The 21995-nt window shown below is 38.9% G+C and overlaps 1 protein-coding gene across 11 annotated transcripts in view; it reads left to right on the top strand.

Moving 5' to 3' along the window:
• The window catches only part of OXR1 (oxidation resistance 1), a 260724-nt gene that overhangs the window by 58812 nt on the left and 179917 nt on the right, over window positions 1-21995 (top strand). For 2 of the 11 annotated variants that reach the window (XM_064706329.1, XM_064706321.1), the window contains exon 2: window positions 7283-7366. The exons of 8 other annotated variants lie outside the window; for them this stretch is intronic. Coding sequence is in view for 1 of the 3 variants with exons in the window: in XM_064706318.1 (XP_064562388.1) it covers window positions 14571-14665 (95 nt within the window). In the remaining 2 variants the exon portion in view is untranslated. Of the gene's footprint in view, window positions 1-7282; window positions 7367-14538; window positions 14666-21995 lie in introns of those variants that run through there. One more of the 11 variants, XM_064706318.1, reaches the window with a different exon arrangement.

Below are 21995 nucleotides of genomic sequence, written 5' to 3'. Positions count from 1 at the left end.
CTTTAACTGATGTTTTTGCTGAAAGTAATGTGATTGTGATAACTTATGTGAGTCAGGGTAAATGTGAATCAGTCCTGGCTATTTTGGGGAGCATAAATGTCTGCTAAACTCCTCAGTGTTTTGCTTCTTGCAGATATAACAAGCAGAAGGTACCAATTTATTGTGTGCCTCAGAGCCTCTGTGCTGCACAAATACCTGCAGTGCAGAGCAGGAAGAAGGTCCATGAGGAGCATTGGTAATTGGTGAAGCCTGAAGGCCAGGGAAGCTTGTACCTCTACCTGCAGAAATTGGTCAGTTTGGGGCTTGGCTAATTTTGGAATCAGTAGCCATGAGAAGAACCACAGAGTGGAGTGTGCCCTTATGTGCGTAGTGTGTGCCCCTTTGGCAGCGTAGGTTAGACACAGACTGATGCATGTGGGTTGAACCTGTGCGCTACCAAACTTTACTGTCTGGTCAGTACAAACAGGGTGTGATTATGTTAGCCTTTAACCCTGGGCTGTCCACTTAGAGAATTTATATAGCCTTTTATGGGTGAAGATTTTGAAGATTTTTTAAGCAGGTTGGGTTTTGTTCTGGTATTCCAGATTAAAATTCTGAAGCTCTATATACAGCCAGCCTGTTTAGCATGTGTCTGTATTAAAAATGTCTGCATTGTTCCCACAAGAAGCAGTTATAGTTTACAATCTTTTAGCAAGGCCATATCTTTTTCTGACTGGTCATGTATTGCAGATAGTGAACAGATTTTCCTCAAAACTCTTTGCTGTTTCAAAATCTTTTCAGCTGAAAAACATTTGTCTCTGGGATTATCCTAACCTCTGTTATTATATTGTCTGCATTTTCAGTGAAAGTAGAGAAACTCGCTTGTAAGGCAGTCATGCAGCAGCATTTTAGCCATGTTTGTTCCATTCCTGAGCCCTTCGGCCGAGGCTTCAAGAGGCAGTCTTTGTTGGGCTGTGGCTGTTCCCCTGCCTTGAAAAAGAACAAAAACTGTCAGGAAGAAAGATATTCATCCTAAGGGTAGACTCCAGTTACATTAAATAGAATAGCAGCCACTTGGAGATGGGACTGGAAGGCAGCCAAAAGGACACTGAAATTTTTCAATAGTCTGTCCCTATCCCTGTCTTCCAGTGATCAACAGAGAATGTAATTTCAACCTTCAAACTATTCACTGCAACCAAAGGAAACTGAATGCTGTTCTGGCTCTATTTTAAAGAGCTTTGTAACCTAGATCAGGAGATACGCTTCTTTTAAATGTGCATGTTGTTCTACTGTTGCAGTAAATCATTGTGGGTATTACTGCTTATTGATTTAAGTAAATTGTCCTTTTGGCTGTCTTGTTTCATAAGGAGAAAAGTTGACCTTGACCTGTGGATATGACACACTTTCAATTGGTGTTTTGATTAAGGATTTCTCAGATAGTTCTTCCTGCTTGCATCATTAGCTGGAGGCAGTGAGCCAAGAATTGCCAAGTGAAGTCATGTTTTGAGGCATTCGTGTCGTGACAAGATCAAATGGCTTTCCTTGTAATGCCTGCAAAAGGCTTTAACTGTGTGCTGTACATTCTTGATGAAAATATCTCAGATTTATGTATGTAAAGGCTGATGGCCTGTGACTTCTAGCAATATTGCAGCCTCATGAACCTCCAGCAATTTCAGGCATGTATTTCCAGTATCATTTTTCCCTTCCTTGTGAGAAATCTCTGCACCCTCATGCCACTATAGGGAGATGTAACCCATTGAGCTGGGTGGGTCCTCTCAGCTAAAATAAGATCAGAAATAGCTGTCAGAATAGATCTGCTGCCACCTGGTTTCCAGCACTACCTTACCCTTCCCAGTGGAATCTCTGTGAATGTCTCCCAAGGAAGAGAAGAAGCTGAGGCCTTTTAATTTAAAACATTGTATTTTAGTAAAACCAGGGATGCAGGAATATAAGAAAAATAAGAAATTGCATTATGTAGGTAAAAATCTCATTCCTACTGTCAGATATTTTGGAACTTTTAAAAATTATATGCATTCTAATATTTGTGCAATGCAGTTTTTCTTTTTCTCTCCTTCTGAAATCTAGTTGTATTTGTGTGCTATTAAAAAACCCAACCCTCTGTGCCTTTTTTCTACACATAATGGTAATGAAGTAGTTGCTAGGATAGGAAAGCAGAGGTGAGAGGTGTCCTCTCTGAGTACGCTTTGGATGTGAAGAAGTAGAGATGACATTTGGCCTCAGAAAGACAATCTGTAGTATTCAGGAATTGAGAATGATAGGTACAATAGGTATACGCTCTCAGCTTCCCACAAAGTGGCCTCCTCTGTTTTGTGAGGAGGTGTCAAAGTACAGGGTAGCTAAATGTTCTGCTGCCCAGGTCATGGGAGAGTGCCACAAAGTATGGCACTTGCTGTGAGGTGTATGGGGTGTTACACAAACGTGGAGCGTTATCTAAAGTACCCAGTGACCATGGCTGGTTATTATGAAGAGCATCAGTTGCCACTGTGAGTAGTACATTAGCTTCAACAGAAACTACTTGGTGCATTCAAGAGTAAAATAATGTCCTTCAGTTTTTTCCTTAGTTTAGGAAGGGCAGCTTTCTGCAATGAAAGAAATCTGGATTTACAGCATGTTCACAGCTAATGTGCTCTTCAGGATGGATAGTTTTATCCAATCAATTTTTTAAAATGTTTGGCAGATAGAGGTGAAAGAGCCATCTAATATCCACCTTTGAATGCAGTATTTAGCAAACATACTGAATTGAATGTATGGCTCAGATTTCTGTCTCTCACTGTGCTTGTGCAGAGTCTTTTGCTGTTAGACCATGATTGATGAGATGAAAATAATGACAGATGTTTTCTGTAATGTGGATGGCATGGCTTGCTGTCATGGGGATCCTGGACTTAAAAAGGGCACTGCTGTTATCCATGCCTGTCCTGGGGGTGCTCTGGGAGAAGAGAGCTTTGTTCAGCCAGAACTGCATTGTACACCTCAGTGCCACACAGACCTGCAGATGCTAATGACTTCCCAATCTGTTTGTCATTAAATGGTCATTAAATTTTCTATGATTATTCTTTTCTGAGCACAACTAGTTCACTAGTTCATTATAAGTACTCTGCTTTGTTTTTTTTTTTTTTTTCACTGTGCTACAGCGAATAATGAGGGCTGTGAAGAAGAATGAATGAATAAAGAAAGGAGATGGTGAAAAGAGAGGTGAAAGGAGTGACAGTGAATGAAAGTTAGGGACAGAAGTTACATATGTATAAATATTTTGACAGCTCTAGAAAAATGAGTAGACTCAGGACTACTTATTAAGGAAAGACAAAGGACAATAGAAATTGCAACTTTTAAAATATGGGGAAAATATTCCAGGTGTCTTGCATCATAGTTATAAGTTTTATTTTTTTTTAAAGTGTTGGAATTTAGAAAATAAAATTGAGGCAAAAATAGAAAAAGGAAAACTGAATAGTGGACCACAGAATGAAGAAAGTAACTGAAAAGGAAGAGAACCAGAGAGGGAAGGCTACCTAAATCTACTTTGCTCTAGTGCATTTTATGTTCTGAGCCATACTTAGTGCCCCAAACATTTCAAAGAATTTAAAAGGTGATTGTTTATGGCTACTGAAAATGCATTTTTTTTTTTATTAAAAAAGTTAATTAACCTGTGGAGCTGATATCACAGAGGCAAAATTTCTAGGGAGTTCAAAAAGGCCTTCACATTTGTCAGCAGTAAAGAAACACCAAGGATTTTGTGAGGACGGAGTGATATTTCTTCTAAGGATTACAGGAAAAATCTCCATTGCTCTAGGGATGAAACTTCTGGCTGACGATGGTCTGGAAGGGGCTTTCCTTGGGTTTTCTCATGGGTGCTGGCTGCTTGTAAACTGATTTTTGTGGTGTTTTAGTTCTTGTCATGCAGTGGGGCTAAATCATACAACTCATGCTAGAGAAAAGGGGCAGAAAGTGATAAATCATTGTGAAAACATTATGGTCAGCCAAGGTCACTTCTGAAGTCATGGCTGAGCAAAAGGAGGACGGCAGACATCATAGTTACAGCCCACCACTCCATGCACTTCCCATTTCTGCAGTGAAGGAAAAGCTTTTTAGATGGTCTAATGAGTCACATTAGCTGGTATTTCATCTGCCATAATAGTGGACCACAATCAAAACATAATAATTTATACTTCTGTATGAGCTGTTAAAGTAGAACTAAATGAAAATTTACTCACAAGATGAAGACATATGTTGCTATTTTCGCCTCTTTAGTTTTGTTTTAGTTTTTCTTGGGTCATAAAGAGACTTTTTATATTTCAGCATAGAACTACTTCATCTAATAGAAGAGTTTTTGATTGTTTTTTTCTGAGCATTTGTACATGTTGTTAAACAATAGTCAAATGTTTGCTTCATTGGGCTAGTGAAAGGAGTGTTGAGATTTTCACTGCTGAAGTGTTGCTTTATTATTGCTTCCTGCAGAGCCATCTCCATCATACGCTTGCTCTTTAATTTGCCAATTCTTTTTAATATATTATGTGTCACCCTGAAGTGGAGTGGGGTTGTTCTAGTTTTCTTGATTTCTTTCATTAAAATTACTGACTTTTAAACTCTCTTTTGGAGCTTAATAATAGCCAGTTTTGATATAGTAACAAAAAAAGAAAGCCCAGACCTTTAAGAATATTCCAAAGAGGCTATAAAACAGACTATCAGATTACTGTTCACTTGAAATGATCACAGTGATAGAGAGATTAAAAGAAATTTGCATAACTCTTCAAACAGGAAAAGACAAGATTGATATTATTATACCAAATGTGACATCGAAGAGCTTCGAATTTATTTCCTCACAGTTCTTTCTGGCCTGCTGGATTAGTGGAGGACAATAAACCATGCTGGACTCACTTCTTCCTTTAGGTTCTGATTTTCATCTGGAGAAAGGATACTTGAATTGATCTGGTTATTTCATGCTTGCAAACCATGATTACTTGAGAGTATGATTTACATTTAAGAACCATAATGGCATAAAATTTAAGCACTCAGAAAAACACTGGATTAAATGTAATGTCACATTGGAAGAGCTAATTCCTGATGCACTGTTGAATCTTAAATTCACTTGGTAACGAAGAAAAACGTAACTCAGAATAAAAGGAGAAAGAAAGCACTACATTTTCCCCTGTGAGCAAGCTAGCAGAGAATTTTCACAGCCTTCCTTCCATTTTATGTTTGGACATAAAATTGTTACATAAAAAGGTAGGAGTAATCAAGTATTCCATATACAAGATGAAATTCATGTGTCTGATTTTTTTCTGACTGACATACATGCTTGGTAGTCTTCTTTTCATATGTGTTTAGTAGTGTAGAGCAGTTCCCTGGAAGGTACAGGAAAGAATGTGAGAACTGATGAAGTGAAGAGAATTCAAAGAAGGAAAATGAAGAATGGATTAAGAAATTTTGGATTAACAAGTCATGGAGGTAATTTGGATCCATGAGAATGTAGTAATGCTTTCCAGTGGCTGTACCCCAAGATACCAAATATATCTTTATTCGTGATTCTGGTCCCCACTCTCCCTTCTCATGCATTGCCCTGTGAGTTAACAGTGGGCTTTCTGGTCATGAGATTAGACCTTCATCTAAAAATTAGATAGATTAATGCGAAATCCCAGCTCTGACTAGTTTTGGGTAACACAAGAGAGGGAAGTCTGTTCTCTGTGTAGGTGAAAGTTCATTTAAATATAGTTTATGATAGGAAAAACTTCAGAAAAAAAAGAGCTTCATTCCCAAAGGAAATTACTGCAGCATATCGTTTGATAAGGAAGTTTTAATTTTCCTGCACTGGATGTAATCTTACAGAATTGCCAAGAATTTCACTGCTGATGTTAGCAGAAGCAAGTTCAATGCCTGGATGATTTCTTTGTTAATTGATGTTACTGCTCAGAATTATCTCCTTATTGTAGCTTGATTTTGTTCTTTCTCTTTTGTTTTTTATCACAATTTATGGTGGCAAAAAAGGTTCAGAAATGTTTATTAAACCTGTTCCTCTGCCACTTTAAAACTGTTAACCATGTTCCATCTTTATAATGATGGATTAAGTGCCCTTTACTGTCATACTTCTTTTCTAACGCTTCCTTTCTGGATGGACCAATAAAATAGTCCTAAGGGAATGTACAAACATATTAGGGGAAGGTTTTTTTCTCCTCAGTATCTCCGAGAAGCCAGCCCCACTTCTGGAGCAGGAACACTATGATAATATATCACATGCTTGTTGTATCAATTACTGTATATCACAAGCTGCTAAGGTCTTGTTTTACAAAAAGGCTGCCAGTTGTAATGGCACATTGAGGATATTTAATAGCACTCATGCAGAACCCACTTTATCACTGCTTTATAGTATGTGAGATAACAGCTCAATAAATACTCCAGGCCAGCCAGAACTGAACAATAACTACAAAATTTAAAATACTTCATTCGTTTCTTGCCAAAAGTATTGGACACATACAAAGCACTTACACCTCCTGCATGGTTAGGAAAAATATTGTTTTGCAACATTAATTGCAAGTCGACTTCAAATTATTTTAGCATAAATACTGCCTTTGCAGAATCAGGTTTAAAACCAACAAAGACACATGACCATTTACTGCTCATGGAATAGGATTAGAATCATTATTAGAATCACTGGAATATGGTACGAACTTAGCATTCTGACTTCAAAAGCAATTGCATGTTTAGGCAATTCTACATTTTCTTAAAGCCAAGCTAAGCTGATTCCACATGACAGTGGTTTTAATGAGGCTCAATAAACAGTACAGTTTGTAACCTCAGGCCAACTACTGAGCAGAAGCCAAGAGCAGTGCTACGGCTTTAGTGAACCCATTACTGTGAAAGATGCTGGATCCTGGAGCAGCCTGAGTCACTCATTGCACAAGAGATGAAGCTCCAATAAATAAAAATGAATATCTAACGTGACGGGTGACAACTTCATGCAAATGTGATTTTCTCTGATTTGACAGTGCCTTGATAAAGTCTTAAAGCATGTGGCTTACTAGCAGCCATTTAAATTTTTAGCCATTGAATCTTCTGTTTTACTTGCAGACATTTGTATTTGGGGCTTGTGGTTTCCTATAGGTATTGAAAAATTGTTTTGCTTGTGTATTGAGCCTAATTCTCAGAGCTACTCAAGATCTAGAACAGCTTCTATAAACTGTTAGAGTAGTCAACAGTGCTGAAATGCATGTATTTTCTTTGCCAATTTATGGTTATTTTTTGATCAAATTCTTTTAAAGGTGAATTGATATAGGTTGTTTCCTACCCTTAGGGCTGATCTTAGACCATGTTCCCCCACCAGCATATTCACTGACCTGGAGCCCCATGAGAGCAGTCTGCATCCCCTGTGAACGAGGTGAGGAAATGGGGGCTAATGAGCCACCAGAGGCAGCCTAACTCCTCTTTTAAGGTGCTATGTCTCTCTTAGTCCTTATGAAAGTATTTCTGAAGGGTATCTGGAAATACAGTATGAATGGATTTAGGGGCTAAAAAGAATAGAAGAGCAAAACCGAGATACTTAATCTTCAAGTGAACAGCAAGGCTGAACCAACTCTATGGATGATTTATACACCAAAAGCATGGACCAAAATAAACAGAAGAGTTGGCAGCACAGGACAAAAAAAATTGGTCTTGTACAAGAAAATAGTTAGAAATTAGTTTACATTGCTAGGAATAGTATAGTATATAGTGGGTAATGCTTGGACTTGATCTTAAGTGTATTTTCCAACCTAAATGATTCTGTGATTCTGCATGATGTGCTGGACTGTTTATTCATATTTCCCTCAGATAATCTTATCAAAACCCCTTATATCTAAGAATCAGAGTTGTGATTCTTATATATGTTTTTCCTGTCATCTTTGCAAAGTTGCTGAATCACAGTTTAAAGTGGTTAATGCTGAAGTATAAGCTGTTAACAGGTTTACCATTTATGCTTTTGATCTTCAGCCTAGTAAGACAGCACAAAAAGATGCTAAGATAACACAAAGCTTGTGCAAAACGATTCTGCAATCAGATTCTGTTCCTTGTTTAGTGCAGTTAAATTACCAAATGGCAACAACAAAGATTAGGTTGTCATCTGCTGACATTTATTTCAGTGGGAAACAGGAAAATGCAGTGTTAGAAAGTAATATCAGAAACACTAGGGATTTACAGAGATATAAAGAGACAGATAAACACAACAAAAATCAATATGGTTAGTGTCCTCAGCTCCATCTCCACTTTCCAGAATGATATAGTTTCTATTTACAGTTGGGAAATATGTCCTCATACTGGTGGCATTGCAAGAAATATTCTGGGGAACAGTCTACATCACACAGACCATGAAGGGACAAACCACAGCTTTTAATCAATGGAGGAAGGGAAATGAGTGTTACTAATATACTCTTCTCCCTTACAAGGTAGCAGGCTGATACAGTGCAGACTAATATGTCTGAGCCAAGGCACGAAATGCAAAGCCAACTTTGAATGGGTACATCAAACACTTGGAGTTCCAGGCAGCAGGATCCATACTGTGAGATTAAACAAGGGTTGCTAGTTTGGTTTTGTGAGCAGATTGACTGTTGGTATTTGAAATTGTTTCATAAGTGGTTATCTTTCATGTTTCTTCATAGAAATATGGAGAGACTGGCATGAAAATTATTTTTTATCATTTTATGGTGTAATTTCCTATTGAGTGTTCCTGCCAGGTTAAAATACACATGTGGAAGAAAATGGTCATGGTTATCCTCCTAGGCTGTGGTAAGCCAGAGGCTTTATAGGCCTAAAGCTATATATATATATATATATATAGGTAGGTAACTGATCATAACATATTATTCAGGACTAATGCTAGATCTGGACTTTACAGTATCTTGTATTCTAAAGAATTTGGCACCTAATGTCTTTTTCAGTGTTGGTATTCTTGCACTCAGAATAAGTGATTGCTCATCTAAGGAAAGAAATGGGGCATTTGTGCAGAACTTCATAATTTCAATGGCTCCACATTACAAGATGCTGGTTTATTTACTGAGTCATAATTTATTGGTGTTCCCCATTTCTATAAAAGTTTAAAAGTATAAAAAGCTAAAATAGACTATAAATCCAGAACCTGATCCCTTCTGATGCATATCTAGGTTCTGTGGCCAGTTTTCCTGAAGGTACCCTATGGGGAGTCAAGGTTCACCCCAATTTTTTTGTTATACCTTGTGATGTATTCCTACCACTGTGATAATCAGTCAAGCGATGAAATAATTTGGATTTGAGTCAAAATTGATGAGGCACATATAATAGTCCATGCTAGGCCTCAGAATTTTTCATGTAGTGAGAGCTTTCCCTACTTCCCATTGGTATCCTCCATGTTTGTGGTGCCTGGGACAGATTTTGTGTGGGTGTGGAAATTGTGCTGGTGGAGGTCTCGTCACATGGCACACATGATCGTGAGCACCCTGCCTGAAATCCCCTACCCACAGCCAAATGGGGGGGCTAAGGTCCCCTTGTGCCACCCTTGGCTGTGCTAACAAGGCCATGCAGGAGGATCTCTCAGTAATCCATCTAGGGTGGATTGATGGTACCAGGAATGGAGGGAAAGGAGGGCTGGCTGTTGATATCTTTATTGATTTAATATCCTTTGCCTTGAGAGTCTCAAGCTCATATCTGTGTACTTCAGTTATTAAAAATTATGTTTTAAGTTCCTAACTGCAGGCAAGCTTTTGAGTGAATGGTGTAATTCTCATGGTCAAAGCATGAGCTTTATTTTTTCAAAATGACATACAAGCTTCAGTGAATTGTTCCTGTGTCTGCTGAAGCTTCTCTCTCATTCTGAATAGCAGAGAAATAACCATCTTTCTTTTTTTCTTCTCCAATGAGATTTGCTGTTTGGTTGATATTCCTTTTGAAAGGAAGTTCAGATATGAAAGCCTGGGACAATGATAATATGGAAAAAGATATTTTCTATCAGTCTTCGTGAACTTTATTGTTCTGAGTGGAAGGACTTTATTTGGCCTAAGCAGCTATCCCAGACTACTGCAAACTGGTAATTGAGGGCAAAATTAATACTATTTTGTTAAATTGTCACTTGAGTAATTGTTGTTGTATAGCCATTGCTCTGCTGCTGTTGTGATTGTTTCTCAAATAAGAAGGTTTGTTTTTTTATTTAAATGCTGATTTTTACATGCAATAAATGAGACACAGCTCTCACTGCTAGGTGAAGAAAGAACTTCAGAATGGATTTAGATACTTTGAAGTATTTTTAACTTTAGTGGTTCCTTTTTAAACAGAGTAGATGATGCTCACAAGAAAGGTTAGACTGCAAAAGACCTAACACTCTACCCAGGCAGTCTAAGGCCATAAGTGTTTGAGGAAGTTGATGCTACCCTGTTACAGAGAAGGATAGCTTCAACTCAAGTTGAGAATCTTGTCTGTAGCATTTTTGCCTTAATATAGGTTTACTTTCAGGGACAGTTTTAGCCTTAGGCCTTTTTTGGCCTGTCTCATATGTGGATACTATTGGTGGCATCAGTGAGTCTGATCATCAATTGTTAATTAAATTTCTAATTATTTCTAATAAGAGTATAAAAAAGAATAATATCATATTAAAACCCCTGTCATATTTTATTAAACAAGCTGACTCTCTAATTTTCCTGTTTCTTCAAGAACTGTAAAAATGTCAGTTTAAATTAGATTGCAGTTTATTGATGGACTGCTAAACACAGTAACCCTTCCATCCTGTCTGTTTGAATGCCAAAATCTCGAGCTGTACCACAGCATCCTGATGAGCATTTCTACCACAGCTAAAGCAAAGCTTTAGCACAGGTACCTGCACTGAGAGAGTCTGGATTTAGAATCCCTTATACCTGAAAATTTGTAACTAAATCAGTCCTAGATTGATTAGCTGAAATGCTCATGTACAATATTTCACACCCGGATGAGCAGTTTTGGTGCTGCATTTGCTGCTGTGATGGCAGAGACTGTGCCAGGAGCCTTGCAGTCCCTGTGGGGCATGTGTCCCACACTGCAGGGGCACAGCAGCAGCTGATGTGCTGCCTCTGCAGAAGGAAAAAGGTGTTTTTACCCTCCCTTGATGAGCCAGACCCTGCAAGGAGAGGAGAAGGAGCCGGTGCTGAGGGCTGGAGGCGTGGTAGCACAGGCAGCCCATGGCTCTGGGAGTAAAGCAGTTTGTCAGAGCCTGGCAGAGTTTCACCTGAGGGGTATTGTAAGAGACAGTGTTCCACAAAACTTTGCAATAAAGAGCAGAGAACACGCATGGTGATGGCTCCCTTCCTCTTCTCATTTCTCTTGAATGTGAGTTAGCTGCCATCCAAAAGATCTGAAGGATATGGAGAGAGGAAAATGACACAAAATAGTGTAGCAGTTACCATCTTCTATCCTGAAATGTGTAGAGCCAGACAATCCTCAGAGGTGATTCAGAGAAGAGTTCAATTCATTTATATTTGAAGGGGAACTCGAGTTTTTGATATTTGTATCTGATTTTTTAAAGCAAACGTGCAGTCTTCATCTGAGTGCTGGCTGCTGACAGGCAGCAGAGGAGCAGCACAGCTGGAGGAGGTGGCATTTATTTATGGGGCATTTGCTGCTGCTCACTTCTCCACTGTGAATCCATGAAGCTGCTGGTTGTACTGAGAAAAGGAGGATAGGGATGCTCAGTCACCTGCACAGCTCAGCCTCCAACATCAAGAGTCACACTGAAACGACATTGAAGTGACATTGGCATTACCTGGAGGCAAGGAGATGAACAATGATATTAAAATGGTGAAAGGAAATAAAAGGATTTTATGGATAAGGGTCACAGTTAGAGGTCTAGATGTGTGTCCATTTGATGGACGGGGAAGAGGAGCTGGAGTCAGAGCTGATCCTGCTAAACCCAGAAGAAAGGGCAGTTAAAGCAGTCAGGTAATTTCATATCACCAAAGTGATATGAAATCTCCCAGTGGTCAGAGGCACAGTGAATAGCTGTTTTCTTCTCCTACCCCAGCACCCTCTGAATTAGCAAAATCCCAAGCTGCCACATTGCTGTTTGGCAGTGCTTTGGCACAAATGGACTCAGGGAAAAAAGCAAAAGCAACTAACCAGTAAGGTGAAACAGTGTCCCTAATAACTGTAAATTATCAGCCATCAGCTGTCCTGAGAAATTCTGAATCAGGTACCTGCACCAGCTTCTGTTATTAAAATCATGTTGTAAATGCAGACTTGGATTTTGGAAGTTAAAAATGAGGAGGCATACAGGAGAAACTGTGGCTGCAGAAGAAAATATAAGAAGTCTCATGACTACATATGGTCTATTTTTCAATAGTGTTTATTGGTAATAGGAAGGTAAAAAGAATCTGTGGAGTTGAAGACAGTGCAGCAGAGCTTAGTGTCTCAAAGCCTCACCTTTTCTGAATGATATTGCAGATGCTGATTAAGTGGTTACATGTGAATATGCTACTTGTAGTGATGCTGGTTTTGAGTTCTGCCTTTTCTTTCCTTTTGTATGTTCTCTGTATTTTTCACACATATATTTGTGGCTCTGTAACTGTATTAGTAGCTAGTTTGCCCAGTAATTTTCCATGGCATTTCCCTAAGCAGAAAGACAAAACAAATTCCAGAGCTCCAAGCCCCAAGGGGTGTTGGGGTACAAGGCCCCAGTGCTATCTTGGTTATTCCTGGGAACCAAGGCTGAGAATAACTCTTGGAGATAGATTTCATGGACAAGTACATCTAGTGCTCAAGGGGGTCTCCAGAGAAGAGACTTGACCTGGGGGGGAATTGCATCACCACTTGTCCTCCTAATTGGTGCTTTTTATCAATTATGCTAATTTCCTGAAACCTATAAATGTGTATTAACCCCTGGCAGGGGTGAAATTTTGTGGACATCTTTCCATAACTGCTCCTGAAAGCCTTCAAATAAAGACCCTCTTTTATATCACCTCCTTATTAAAATTATCTCGAGTTTCATTTCCAAGTCAGGAAAAAGGCAATAGTAGCTATTCCATGGATATGTGAAAGAGAGAAGAACTCTTCTTGGAATAGGCTCCTTTTAGTACTTTTGCTGTTGTTTTGCTGTTTCTTTGTTTTTCCCAGCAGTAGCCTAAAATTAGTTTGAGCTGCTGTGGTTCAATACAGATACCCAGTTCAGGTACATGGTAATAAAATTTGAATAGAAACTCTGCATGTGTTCTGTCAGGAAGGTGTTAAGGTGCTTGATGACTGTCTTTGCACACTGCTAATTTGGGCTGGTATTTTTAGGTGTATTCCCAGTAGGAATGGAACAGATTTTCTCCCAAACAGCTTTGATAGCTGACTCCTGTGGGGAGGGACTACTATGGAGTCACAGTAGCCATCCCACCAAGCTCAATGCCTGCTTTGCTCTGATAAACCAAGTTTCCAATTAAAAAAATCCAGAAACGAAACAACCTCCTAAAACTTCACATTCTCTTCCTTCCACTGAGATACTGGTTATGTTTTTCCCCTCTGGAAGTTCAGGTAAAGGGATTCTGGAAGTATGTTAAGGCTGTATTTCTAGAACCAGATTAACCTGCAAGTTCTTGATGGGGGTTTATCTTGTTCATTGCATGTGAGGATTGTGGCGTTTTTCTTCTTTTGTTTTTAGAGCAGAATGTTGGGAGATGAGAGAAAAGTACTTCACAGAGATCATATAGACTATGCAAAGGACTTTATGAAGATCTGAAGAGATGCTCAACCAAGAGTTCTTCAGATAAATTATAAAAGGAGGAAGGAAACTTAAAAGGATGTATTTTATTTTTTAAATTTTCTAGCTCTTTTTATTTGCTAAGACAGCATATTTAATTATGTCATGTATGAAATAATACAGCAGACTAATAATGATACAAATAATCTGAAATAAAAAATAATTTGTGGCACTAAAATCATAACTATAATTAGGGATTTTTTGTTTCTCTAATATTCCTAATCAGAACTACTGCTTCACAAAGGGCTGTGAAATAGTCCTGTTGGGCATGCGAGGTTCCTCATGAGCACTACTGAGTTTCTAAGGTCTGGCTTTGATCTTTTACTAGTATTTTAGTTTTGGTGGGACAGAACCCTTGGGATTAGAGCTGGCAGGAGGCCTGGAGAGTGCTTGGCTTGTGTGCTGGAGAAAAGGACTGCTGTGATGTATTAATAGTGGATTGCAACTGACGTGCAGAGTAGATGCCTGGATTGTTTTGAAAAGTACATTTTAAATTTTTTTTTTGTGTCAGTTTTGTTTTTCAAGCCCAGAGGTAACTCAATTTCTAACCATGATTTCAGGAGTAGTTTTTGCTATTATTGAGACTTCTTGGTAACTGCATTTTTTGGGTGGTATGTTTCAGGTACTAAAACACCCCCAAAACTGAGTGCTATATAAAGTTTTCTCCAGTAGTCTTTGTCTGGAGAAAAAAATTATAAAAAGTTTTTATACTACGTCTCTGCTGGACACTGCAGTTTGCATATTTTCCTGTTTTCAGAGTTTACTGCCTCTCCTGGCTTTTATTTCCAAAACATTCCAGCAGTGGAAGTCAGGTGGTGTGCACAAAGTAGTGGCAGCAATATGAAATAAGGCATTCTGTGGGCTCTGGAGAGGCATGGTGCAGAAGAAACAGCAGCTGAAAGGTGACAAATCTGAGACAGTTGAATTCTCTCTGTGTGTAGACCTGGGAGACTTCAAGCTAGATCACAGGTAGGTGCTGAATTTCTGCTCATGGCTCTTCACTGTTCGCTAACTAAAAATATTTTCTGGAACGGAGAGTGCAGGCACCTTGCTTTGGACTTTCCTAACTCCCACTGTGTTCAGTGCATCCTTCTGTTGATCAAAGCAGGGCAGATTGAACAAATCAGGCTCTCTTGTGGAGGAGAGTACAGAAACACCCTGAATGTCAGGGGAATGTGCTGGGCAGAATATGGGAAGCTGCTCAGATAATGCTGCCGACTGGTAGCAGAGATTGTTTTTTCTCAAGGAACACAGGAGGTAGGAGGAGGATGGCAGAAAAGAGGACTCTCCTGGGGGCTATGTGACCTAGATGGGTGGCTCCTAGGACCAATGGATCTCCAATTCATATTCCTAAAAGACTAGGAGTACTTCAACTAAACGTTTCCACGTATCCTCAATGAATTTCTACACCAAAAAAATAAAAAAAAAAATCCTTCAAAAAGACAACCTCTTAATTGCTGCTGACAGTTTACTAGGACTACTTCTGACCTGCCTAGAACATTAAATCTTAAATCTCTTGTGATGAGAGTGAGTCTGGATGAGCTGTTAACCATGTGTAATTTTATGGCATACAACATGAAAGTTTATGTGATTTACATGGTCTTGCCCTTGGTAGCATTACAGCTGGACTGCTTATCACACCACACATTCTGCCTACAAAACTTTCTGTAAAAGCAAATGAACAGTTAAATGTACAAACTCTTTTATAGAAGTTTTGTTGTTGAGGGATGAAATAAAAAAAAAAAATCCTCTATAGAAGCCTTGTATTCACATTGGGTTTTGTTGTCATTATACTTAAATGACAGTTGCACCACCACTGTGGATAATGAGAGCCACCAGGACTGGGGACTGACACCTTTTTAATTCCTTTTCCCTGACTCAATTATAGGCAGAAGTTTAATTTCCCTTACTGTCTGGAAATTTAATCTTTTTAAGATTTTGTTCATCTAGGCTCTGGTTAGAACAGTTGAATCATTTGCATTTGTTTTCAAGACTGGAAAGTAATTTTCCTCTAGTATTTTCCATACCTAATCATTTAAATTCAGTGACAATTCACCTTTCATCCTTCCCTTATGAGCTGACTAGATTGAACTCCTTTAACTTAGCATTGTGGAGCTTATTTTTTAGCTGCAGGGTTACTTTTGTTCTCCTTCAAAGTTTTCAGGAAGTAAGTAGAAATAATAAATTTTATCATCAGAAAAGTCATTTTAACCTAGTAATGTTTTAATTCAATCACATAAGAACAGAGAAAGATTAAACTATTTTTACCCTAGCACCAGACCCAGGTTTTATGAGAATACAGGCATAGCTTTAGATAACCAAGTCTGTCTTAGAGCTGTCTCCTTCTAAGTCAAAATCTTTCAGCCTTACTTGGGAACACATTATCTTGGACAACAAAAAAAAGAACATTGAAGGAACAAAAGTTTTTCTAAAAAAAACTTGTTGACTGGCATTAATTAGTTTTCTTGCATCTAATTACTGGTAATCATTATGATGACAACAGTAAAGAAAAAACCTTAGAGGTCTTGAATTTTTCTGTGAGTGGTAAGGATATGTTTAGGTAGCAGTAAATGCTATCACATTTTAATGAGGAGAAAAGATTTTGAACTAGCTCTTGAATCTAAATATAGACATTTACAGTTAATTTTAAGTGTGTGTAGGAGAGGAGAGAATGGCCTTTTACCAAAAGCAATGTTTTGTGTTGCTACATTGTTCATTGGAGCAAAACACTGTTTGGAGCTGGATTTGATATGCACATTTCTTTATTAGAATTACCGAATAAAAAGAGAATCAGTGACTTTCACAGAATTGCACAGTAAAATCTTCTATAAACAAGAAATCAAGTTTTCTCAGTGCACTTGATGCCATCCAGTGATCTGTTCCCAGATTTATTTGCAGGGCGGTTCCTGGGCACACACACTGCCGCGTGGATGGAGCGCTGTCTCGCAGGCTGTCAGCAGAAAAGGCTGATCATCTCTGCAGGGAGCTGGTGCCAAGCTGGGCCCTGCAGGGCTATTAATTCCAAACTCTTCCACCATCTGCTTTCAGGAAATAGAGAGGGGAGCATCACTGACCTTCGGGGTGTTTTTGCCTTTGGCTATTAAACAATCTTCGATAGTTCTGAGCCCTGACTCTGAGCTCTGCCTGCAGTCTCTTTCTCTCACTCCAGTTCCTACAGAGAGCTTCAAGGTGTCCAACCCATTAGAAACTTCTGAACACATTTTTCCTGAGTATGGCAAAACTAGATAGAAAATTATGGGAATAGCAAATCAGCCTTTTATATCCAGTGAGTAAGTGTTCAAAAACAAACCAAAGAATGGATCCAGACATTTCTTTAAAAGTGAGAGCACATGTCCCAGATGCAGAGGGACTCCTGCAGACTGCAGTGGTGTTTGCATCCTTTGTAGTGGTGCCATGTCTTGCTCATTGTTGTTTAGTGTAGGTCTGCACTAGCTATAAAATCCCAAGGAGGTATAAAATGGTGTGGAACCCTGCCTGGTTTTGCACAAACTCAGCAGCACTTATTGCCCGTGTGTGGCACTGGGCTGGAGCAGTCATCCTGCTCGTTTTGTGTCCCCAGGAGTGGTGACAGTCTCTGCTAGCTCCAGCATCTGATCCTGTTACATCAGAGTCTGGTTTCTGCAAGTCTGGAGGTGGAAGACTGGGAGAGATAGCTAAAGCACTGGCAGAAGAAACAACGTGGGATAATGCTTAAACTGAATATTGAGAGTACTAGGAACTCCCAGCCTCTCACAGGGAGGTTTTTTGAACCCCCCAAAATCCTTACTAGAGGGCTGGTCTGCTTTGAGATATGGGTGGACAATCACTTCTGCCTTCTGCCTGCATTGCCCAGGCATGCAAAAGAATTGTGGTGAAAATAAAATAGCTGCATTACGTAAACCTGACTGCCCTTCTGGCTGGGAGAGAAGATGAAGCTTAATGTTACAAGTGTGGTGGTCTCAATGGCCATTTTTTATTGGACATTATAAGACTGTCAGCATGGGGAATGAAATGCATTTGAGACTCTTGCACATCTGCACTGGCCTCTTGCACTTGAAAGATTTATTTTTGACTTATTCCATTGTGCTTGGAGTGCTTAAAGTGCCATTTGCAAAATTAATCCTTGAAATGGAGGAAGAATACTCATTGCATTTGCAGAAATTGAGTAGGGACTAAAATCCTCATTCAGCAAATATTGCAGATGTCACATTGTGCTAAAGAAATTGGCAAAAATGTTGAGTGGTTTTAGTCTAATTTTAAACCCACATAAAATTAATGGTCAATAGAGATACATAACCTTTGAATATTTTGAAAACAAGAGAAACTTTGAATTGACTATGGTCAATTTGAGTAGTAAAATAGTTTTTAAGATAAATGCTTGTCCTGGTTTAGGGCAAATTTGGGAGAAAACCTCCAAAGGGGGTCCCTCCAGGAAGCAAACCCACACAGCCCCTCCTCCCAACCGGTTCAGGAAGTATTCCTTGGAGAGAAGTGGAAAGAACCTGTTTATTTAACAGTCACAGCACCCCCCAGCACACAAAATGAACAATACCAGATGACACCACTCTTTCACTGCTCTGGAAAAGATGACAAATTCAGAAAGTCTCTCTCGGGGGTGGTCACTTTGTTATCACTTCCTGCAGTGCTGGGGCAGCTGCTGCAGCCACAAGGTGCAAACCCTTGGTGTTCCCAGGTCCCAGTCCAGAGCAGGTTTGAGTAGGTCCAGAAAAAGGGAAAGAAAAACCGTCCAGGGAAGAATTCAGACTGCTTTGCTGAACTAACTAATGGGCAGAAGCAAAAGCAAGAGCAAAGTGAAAGCAAGAGCAAAAAGCAAAAGCAACGCTGTGTACTGCCCTGTCTCTGTATCCCGCCGATTGTGGGGGAGTGAGCAGGCTGATAACTGATAACAAAACAAAACGTTCACTCTTCAGAGCCTGTCTTGAAGGCACAGCACAGAATATCTAGCATAAACAGAACACATGGCTGGGGATAACATCATAACGTCACCCTAGGACAATGCTATAAAGGATATTTATGAACCTTTAAATTCTGTTTTGTTCTTTTAAATGAGAGCTTAAGAACAGAAAAATTTGCATATTAGTTTGGTAACATTTCCACTTGAAAATCAGAAGAAAAGAAAAAATCTGTATTTAAACTAAATTTTGATGAAAAGTTTAGAAATGCTTAAACAAGTGGGGGGAGTTTCCATTTTTCATAAAAAAGATATTTTAGGGACATTGCAACCATTGTTTCAGTCTGTGACTTTTTTTTTTTTTCCTGAAAAGCGTATTTTTTTCATTCTCAGGTAATTAAAATTTGAGATTGATGGTTTAGGGAACTATTCTGTGGGCCTATTTTTTTTTTTTTTTGCACTTATAGCTAAATAAGTTCCAAACAATTAGTGCAAAAGTTAACGCCAAACAGCTTTTTGAATGATTTCTAATTTTCTTACCTTATGTATTTATTTCTTTTTTTAAAGTCAGAGTGATGTTCAGCATCCAGTGAGTCTCCCACTGTAAAGCTTGTATTCAAAATTGGAGAAAAATTATTAATAAAATACATTGTGTCTGCTAGAGCCTGCCATTAAATGATGTCCTGGAAACAGTTCAGTATTTGTTGTACAATAGTATTAGGGAAGGGAAGCAATAATACAGCATCTTTTTGTCGTAGCTGAGTAAGTTATTAGTCTTAGTCTAAATGCCTTTGTGTAAACAAGAATTTAGTGTTGAGTTTTTCTGTGGTCTTTTGCCAGAAGCATTATGAAAAGCAAAGTTGCTGCATCAGTCCTTTTACTAGTCTTTTCTGGAAGAAAATGTATTTCATCATATGTTTGCAAGTCTGACATGAAAATATTATTTAAAGGAACAGTCTTTAAGTCTTCTTTGACCAGTTCTGTCCTCAGATGGGTGTAAAAGTGTGTAAATAAAATTATTGCAGCATCTTACTAGCTTCTGATTCTCCTGCCTTCTCCCAGAGGCAGAGCTGCAGGGGCTGAGGCATCTGCTGCTGCTCTGCAGGAGGACAGAGCTTATCATTATATTGGCATTCAATCTCTCCCTTGTGCAATTCTTGTCCCTTCCCTTCTTTCCATAGTCCTTCTGTAAATATTAATGTGTTGTCTTGTTTGAATTTTAAGACTGATTTTTTCCCCTAAGAGTGATTTTCTGTAATTATTTATGCTATTACCTATTTCTGAAAGATTTTCTTAAAAGCTATAAACTCAGTTTGGGGATATAAAACAAATCACTTTTCTTTCCTTGGCAGCAAAGATGAAGGAAAGCTAGAAATGTTTGTTTATCAAAACATTCAAACTTATTTAGAATTCAGACAGCAATTCCTGTCTGTTTAGACAAATATTTGTTCTTCTTGTGAAGGTAGTTCCCAGTGCAATGTGATAGACTGGGTACTCATGCCAATCCCTCTTTAACAGTGATTTAAGAAGCAACAAAATATTTTAACATTTTGGACTAGATAATCTTGCAAGCAAGAACAGAATCTAGAAAACATATGGCAACTTCCACTGTTGTAGTGCCCTCCTCATGAACAATTTCAGAGTTGGGGATTGTCACTTCTCTCCTTTCATCCCTCAAGGCAGTCAAGAGACTTCCACCCCACAAGTCTCCTTGCGGTGCACTGAGAAGCCAGAGAGTGCAGCAGCAGAAGCACTCATGCCTTGTTTTAGGTATTAGTTTCTTCCTTCCCTATTGTACATTGCCACAGAGCAAAGCAGGGGTCCTCTTCCCAGCTTCTCTTCGACTCTTCTTTCTCCCTCTTCTCAGGTTCTTAAGGTTGCAGAGCACTCGAGCTGTGTGTGCAAAATCTACCAATGTTTTAGTATTTGTCTTATTTCAGCTCTTTCTGAGCTGTCTGGAAGGGAATAATGTAAGAAAAAAATATTTGCATCCTTCGTTTGCTGCTAATTTGGAGTAGATGCAGCACTGCTGTAATTCTTACCAGGGAATCTCAGACATATTCTTCTCTCAATAGGCACGTGTCTACTTATGCCTATGATAATGTATGAACCCTATAACAGATTGTTCCATAATCATACTAAATATTTATCTTTTCTTTTGTTTCCACAGTACCCTTCATGGTAAAATAGGTTTCAATTACATTAGCTGTGTTTCTGGGTTTGAGTTTGTTTTTGTGTAGGTTTTTTTTTTCTCTTCCTGTGTTGTACTAACAATCTCTAAGGTGTTATTAGTACAGCACTATTTTCTAAGTGAAGAAATAAATACCACTTGACAGTTGACAACTGCTTTTAAGCAGAAGAAGCCATTACTGCAGTAGCACATGATGGCAGAGTGACTGACACAGTGCCTGACCTTCGCACGCAAGTGCTGGTCCAGCTGTCCTGGTTCTTTCTGTCAGTGATGGCTGGATCTAGCAACAGCAACATAAGTGTGAAACCCTTGTATTCAGGAGGCTCATATATCTTCTGCCTTTGTGCTGTTTAAAATGGTTGCTAGGGAAGACAAAGAAAGGCCTGTTTGGAGAGGAAGATGGTTAGAGACAAACTGGTTCCCAGTCTACTCTGCATGTGAATAGTGCTACACTGCAGCAACAATAGCACTAAAGGGAGATTTGTTTATTTTTAGCCATGTTACATTGGTTTCCCATTTGTTTGTTATCTTGAATGTAAGCTGCAGGCTTCTGTGTGCACATGAGACCTTGGAATGCATGCAGAAAGAAAATGTACATTAGGAGCAGAGCTAGAGCTGTTTATAGGAAGAGGTTTTTAGAGGTTTTTTTAGCCTAGAGAAACATATCTCCATGTACTGATTATATGTTTGCTTGAATCTTTTTATTATTAGCCCTAATGGGATCATCCTTGTTTGGGATGATGACAGTCATCACCTTAGTAACACCTTCCAACTCACATTGCTGCTGTGAGCAGTTTTCTGTTGTACTGTGGAATAAATCTAGTATATCAAGTGCATTGGAAATTCAATGAGAAACAGTGATTTCTTGTTTCATCCATCAGTTGTGCTTCTCAAACCTGTAACTACATGAGAAGAATATGAAAGTAAAACTTACAGGTCACTTAAGTCCTGGATAAACTATTAGGAAAATATTGCTGCATGGGAAGCGTACATGGATATTTCTGAAATTCCTACCAATGTGGCTATTTCTCATTGGGGAAGTTAGTTTTCTTCTCAAGAGTCCAATACAAGAAAAAAGTATATGAAAACTTGAGATGAGTGGTGGATAGAAATCTACTCCAAATACATTTGCAACTAGATCTCCTATTTGTTTGGATTAGTTGGATTTCTGTGATTTGCAAGACAAGGTGCCAAGC

This window comes from Zonotrichia leucophrys, chromosome 2 (assembly GCF_028769735.1).
Source record: "Zonotrichia leucophrys gambelii isolate GWCS_2022_RI chromosome 2, RI_Zleu_2.0, whole genome shotgun sequence".
In the NCBI taxonomy this organism is placed as follows: Eukaryota; Metazoa; Chordata; class Aves; order Passeriformes; family Passerellidae; genus Zonotrichia; species Zonotrichia leucophrys.
Note: the sequence above shows the minus strand (reverse complement) of the source record. Positions and strands in the feature narration are given on the sequence as shown.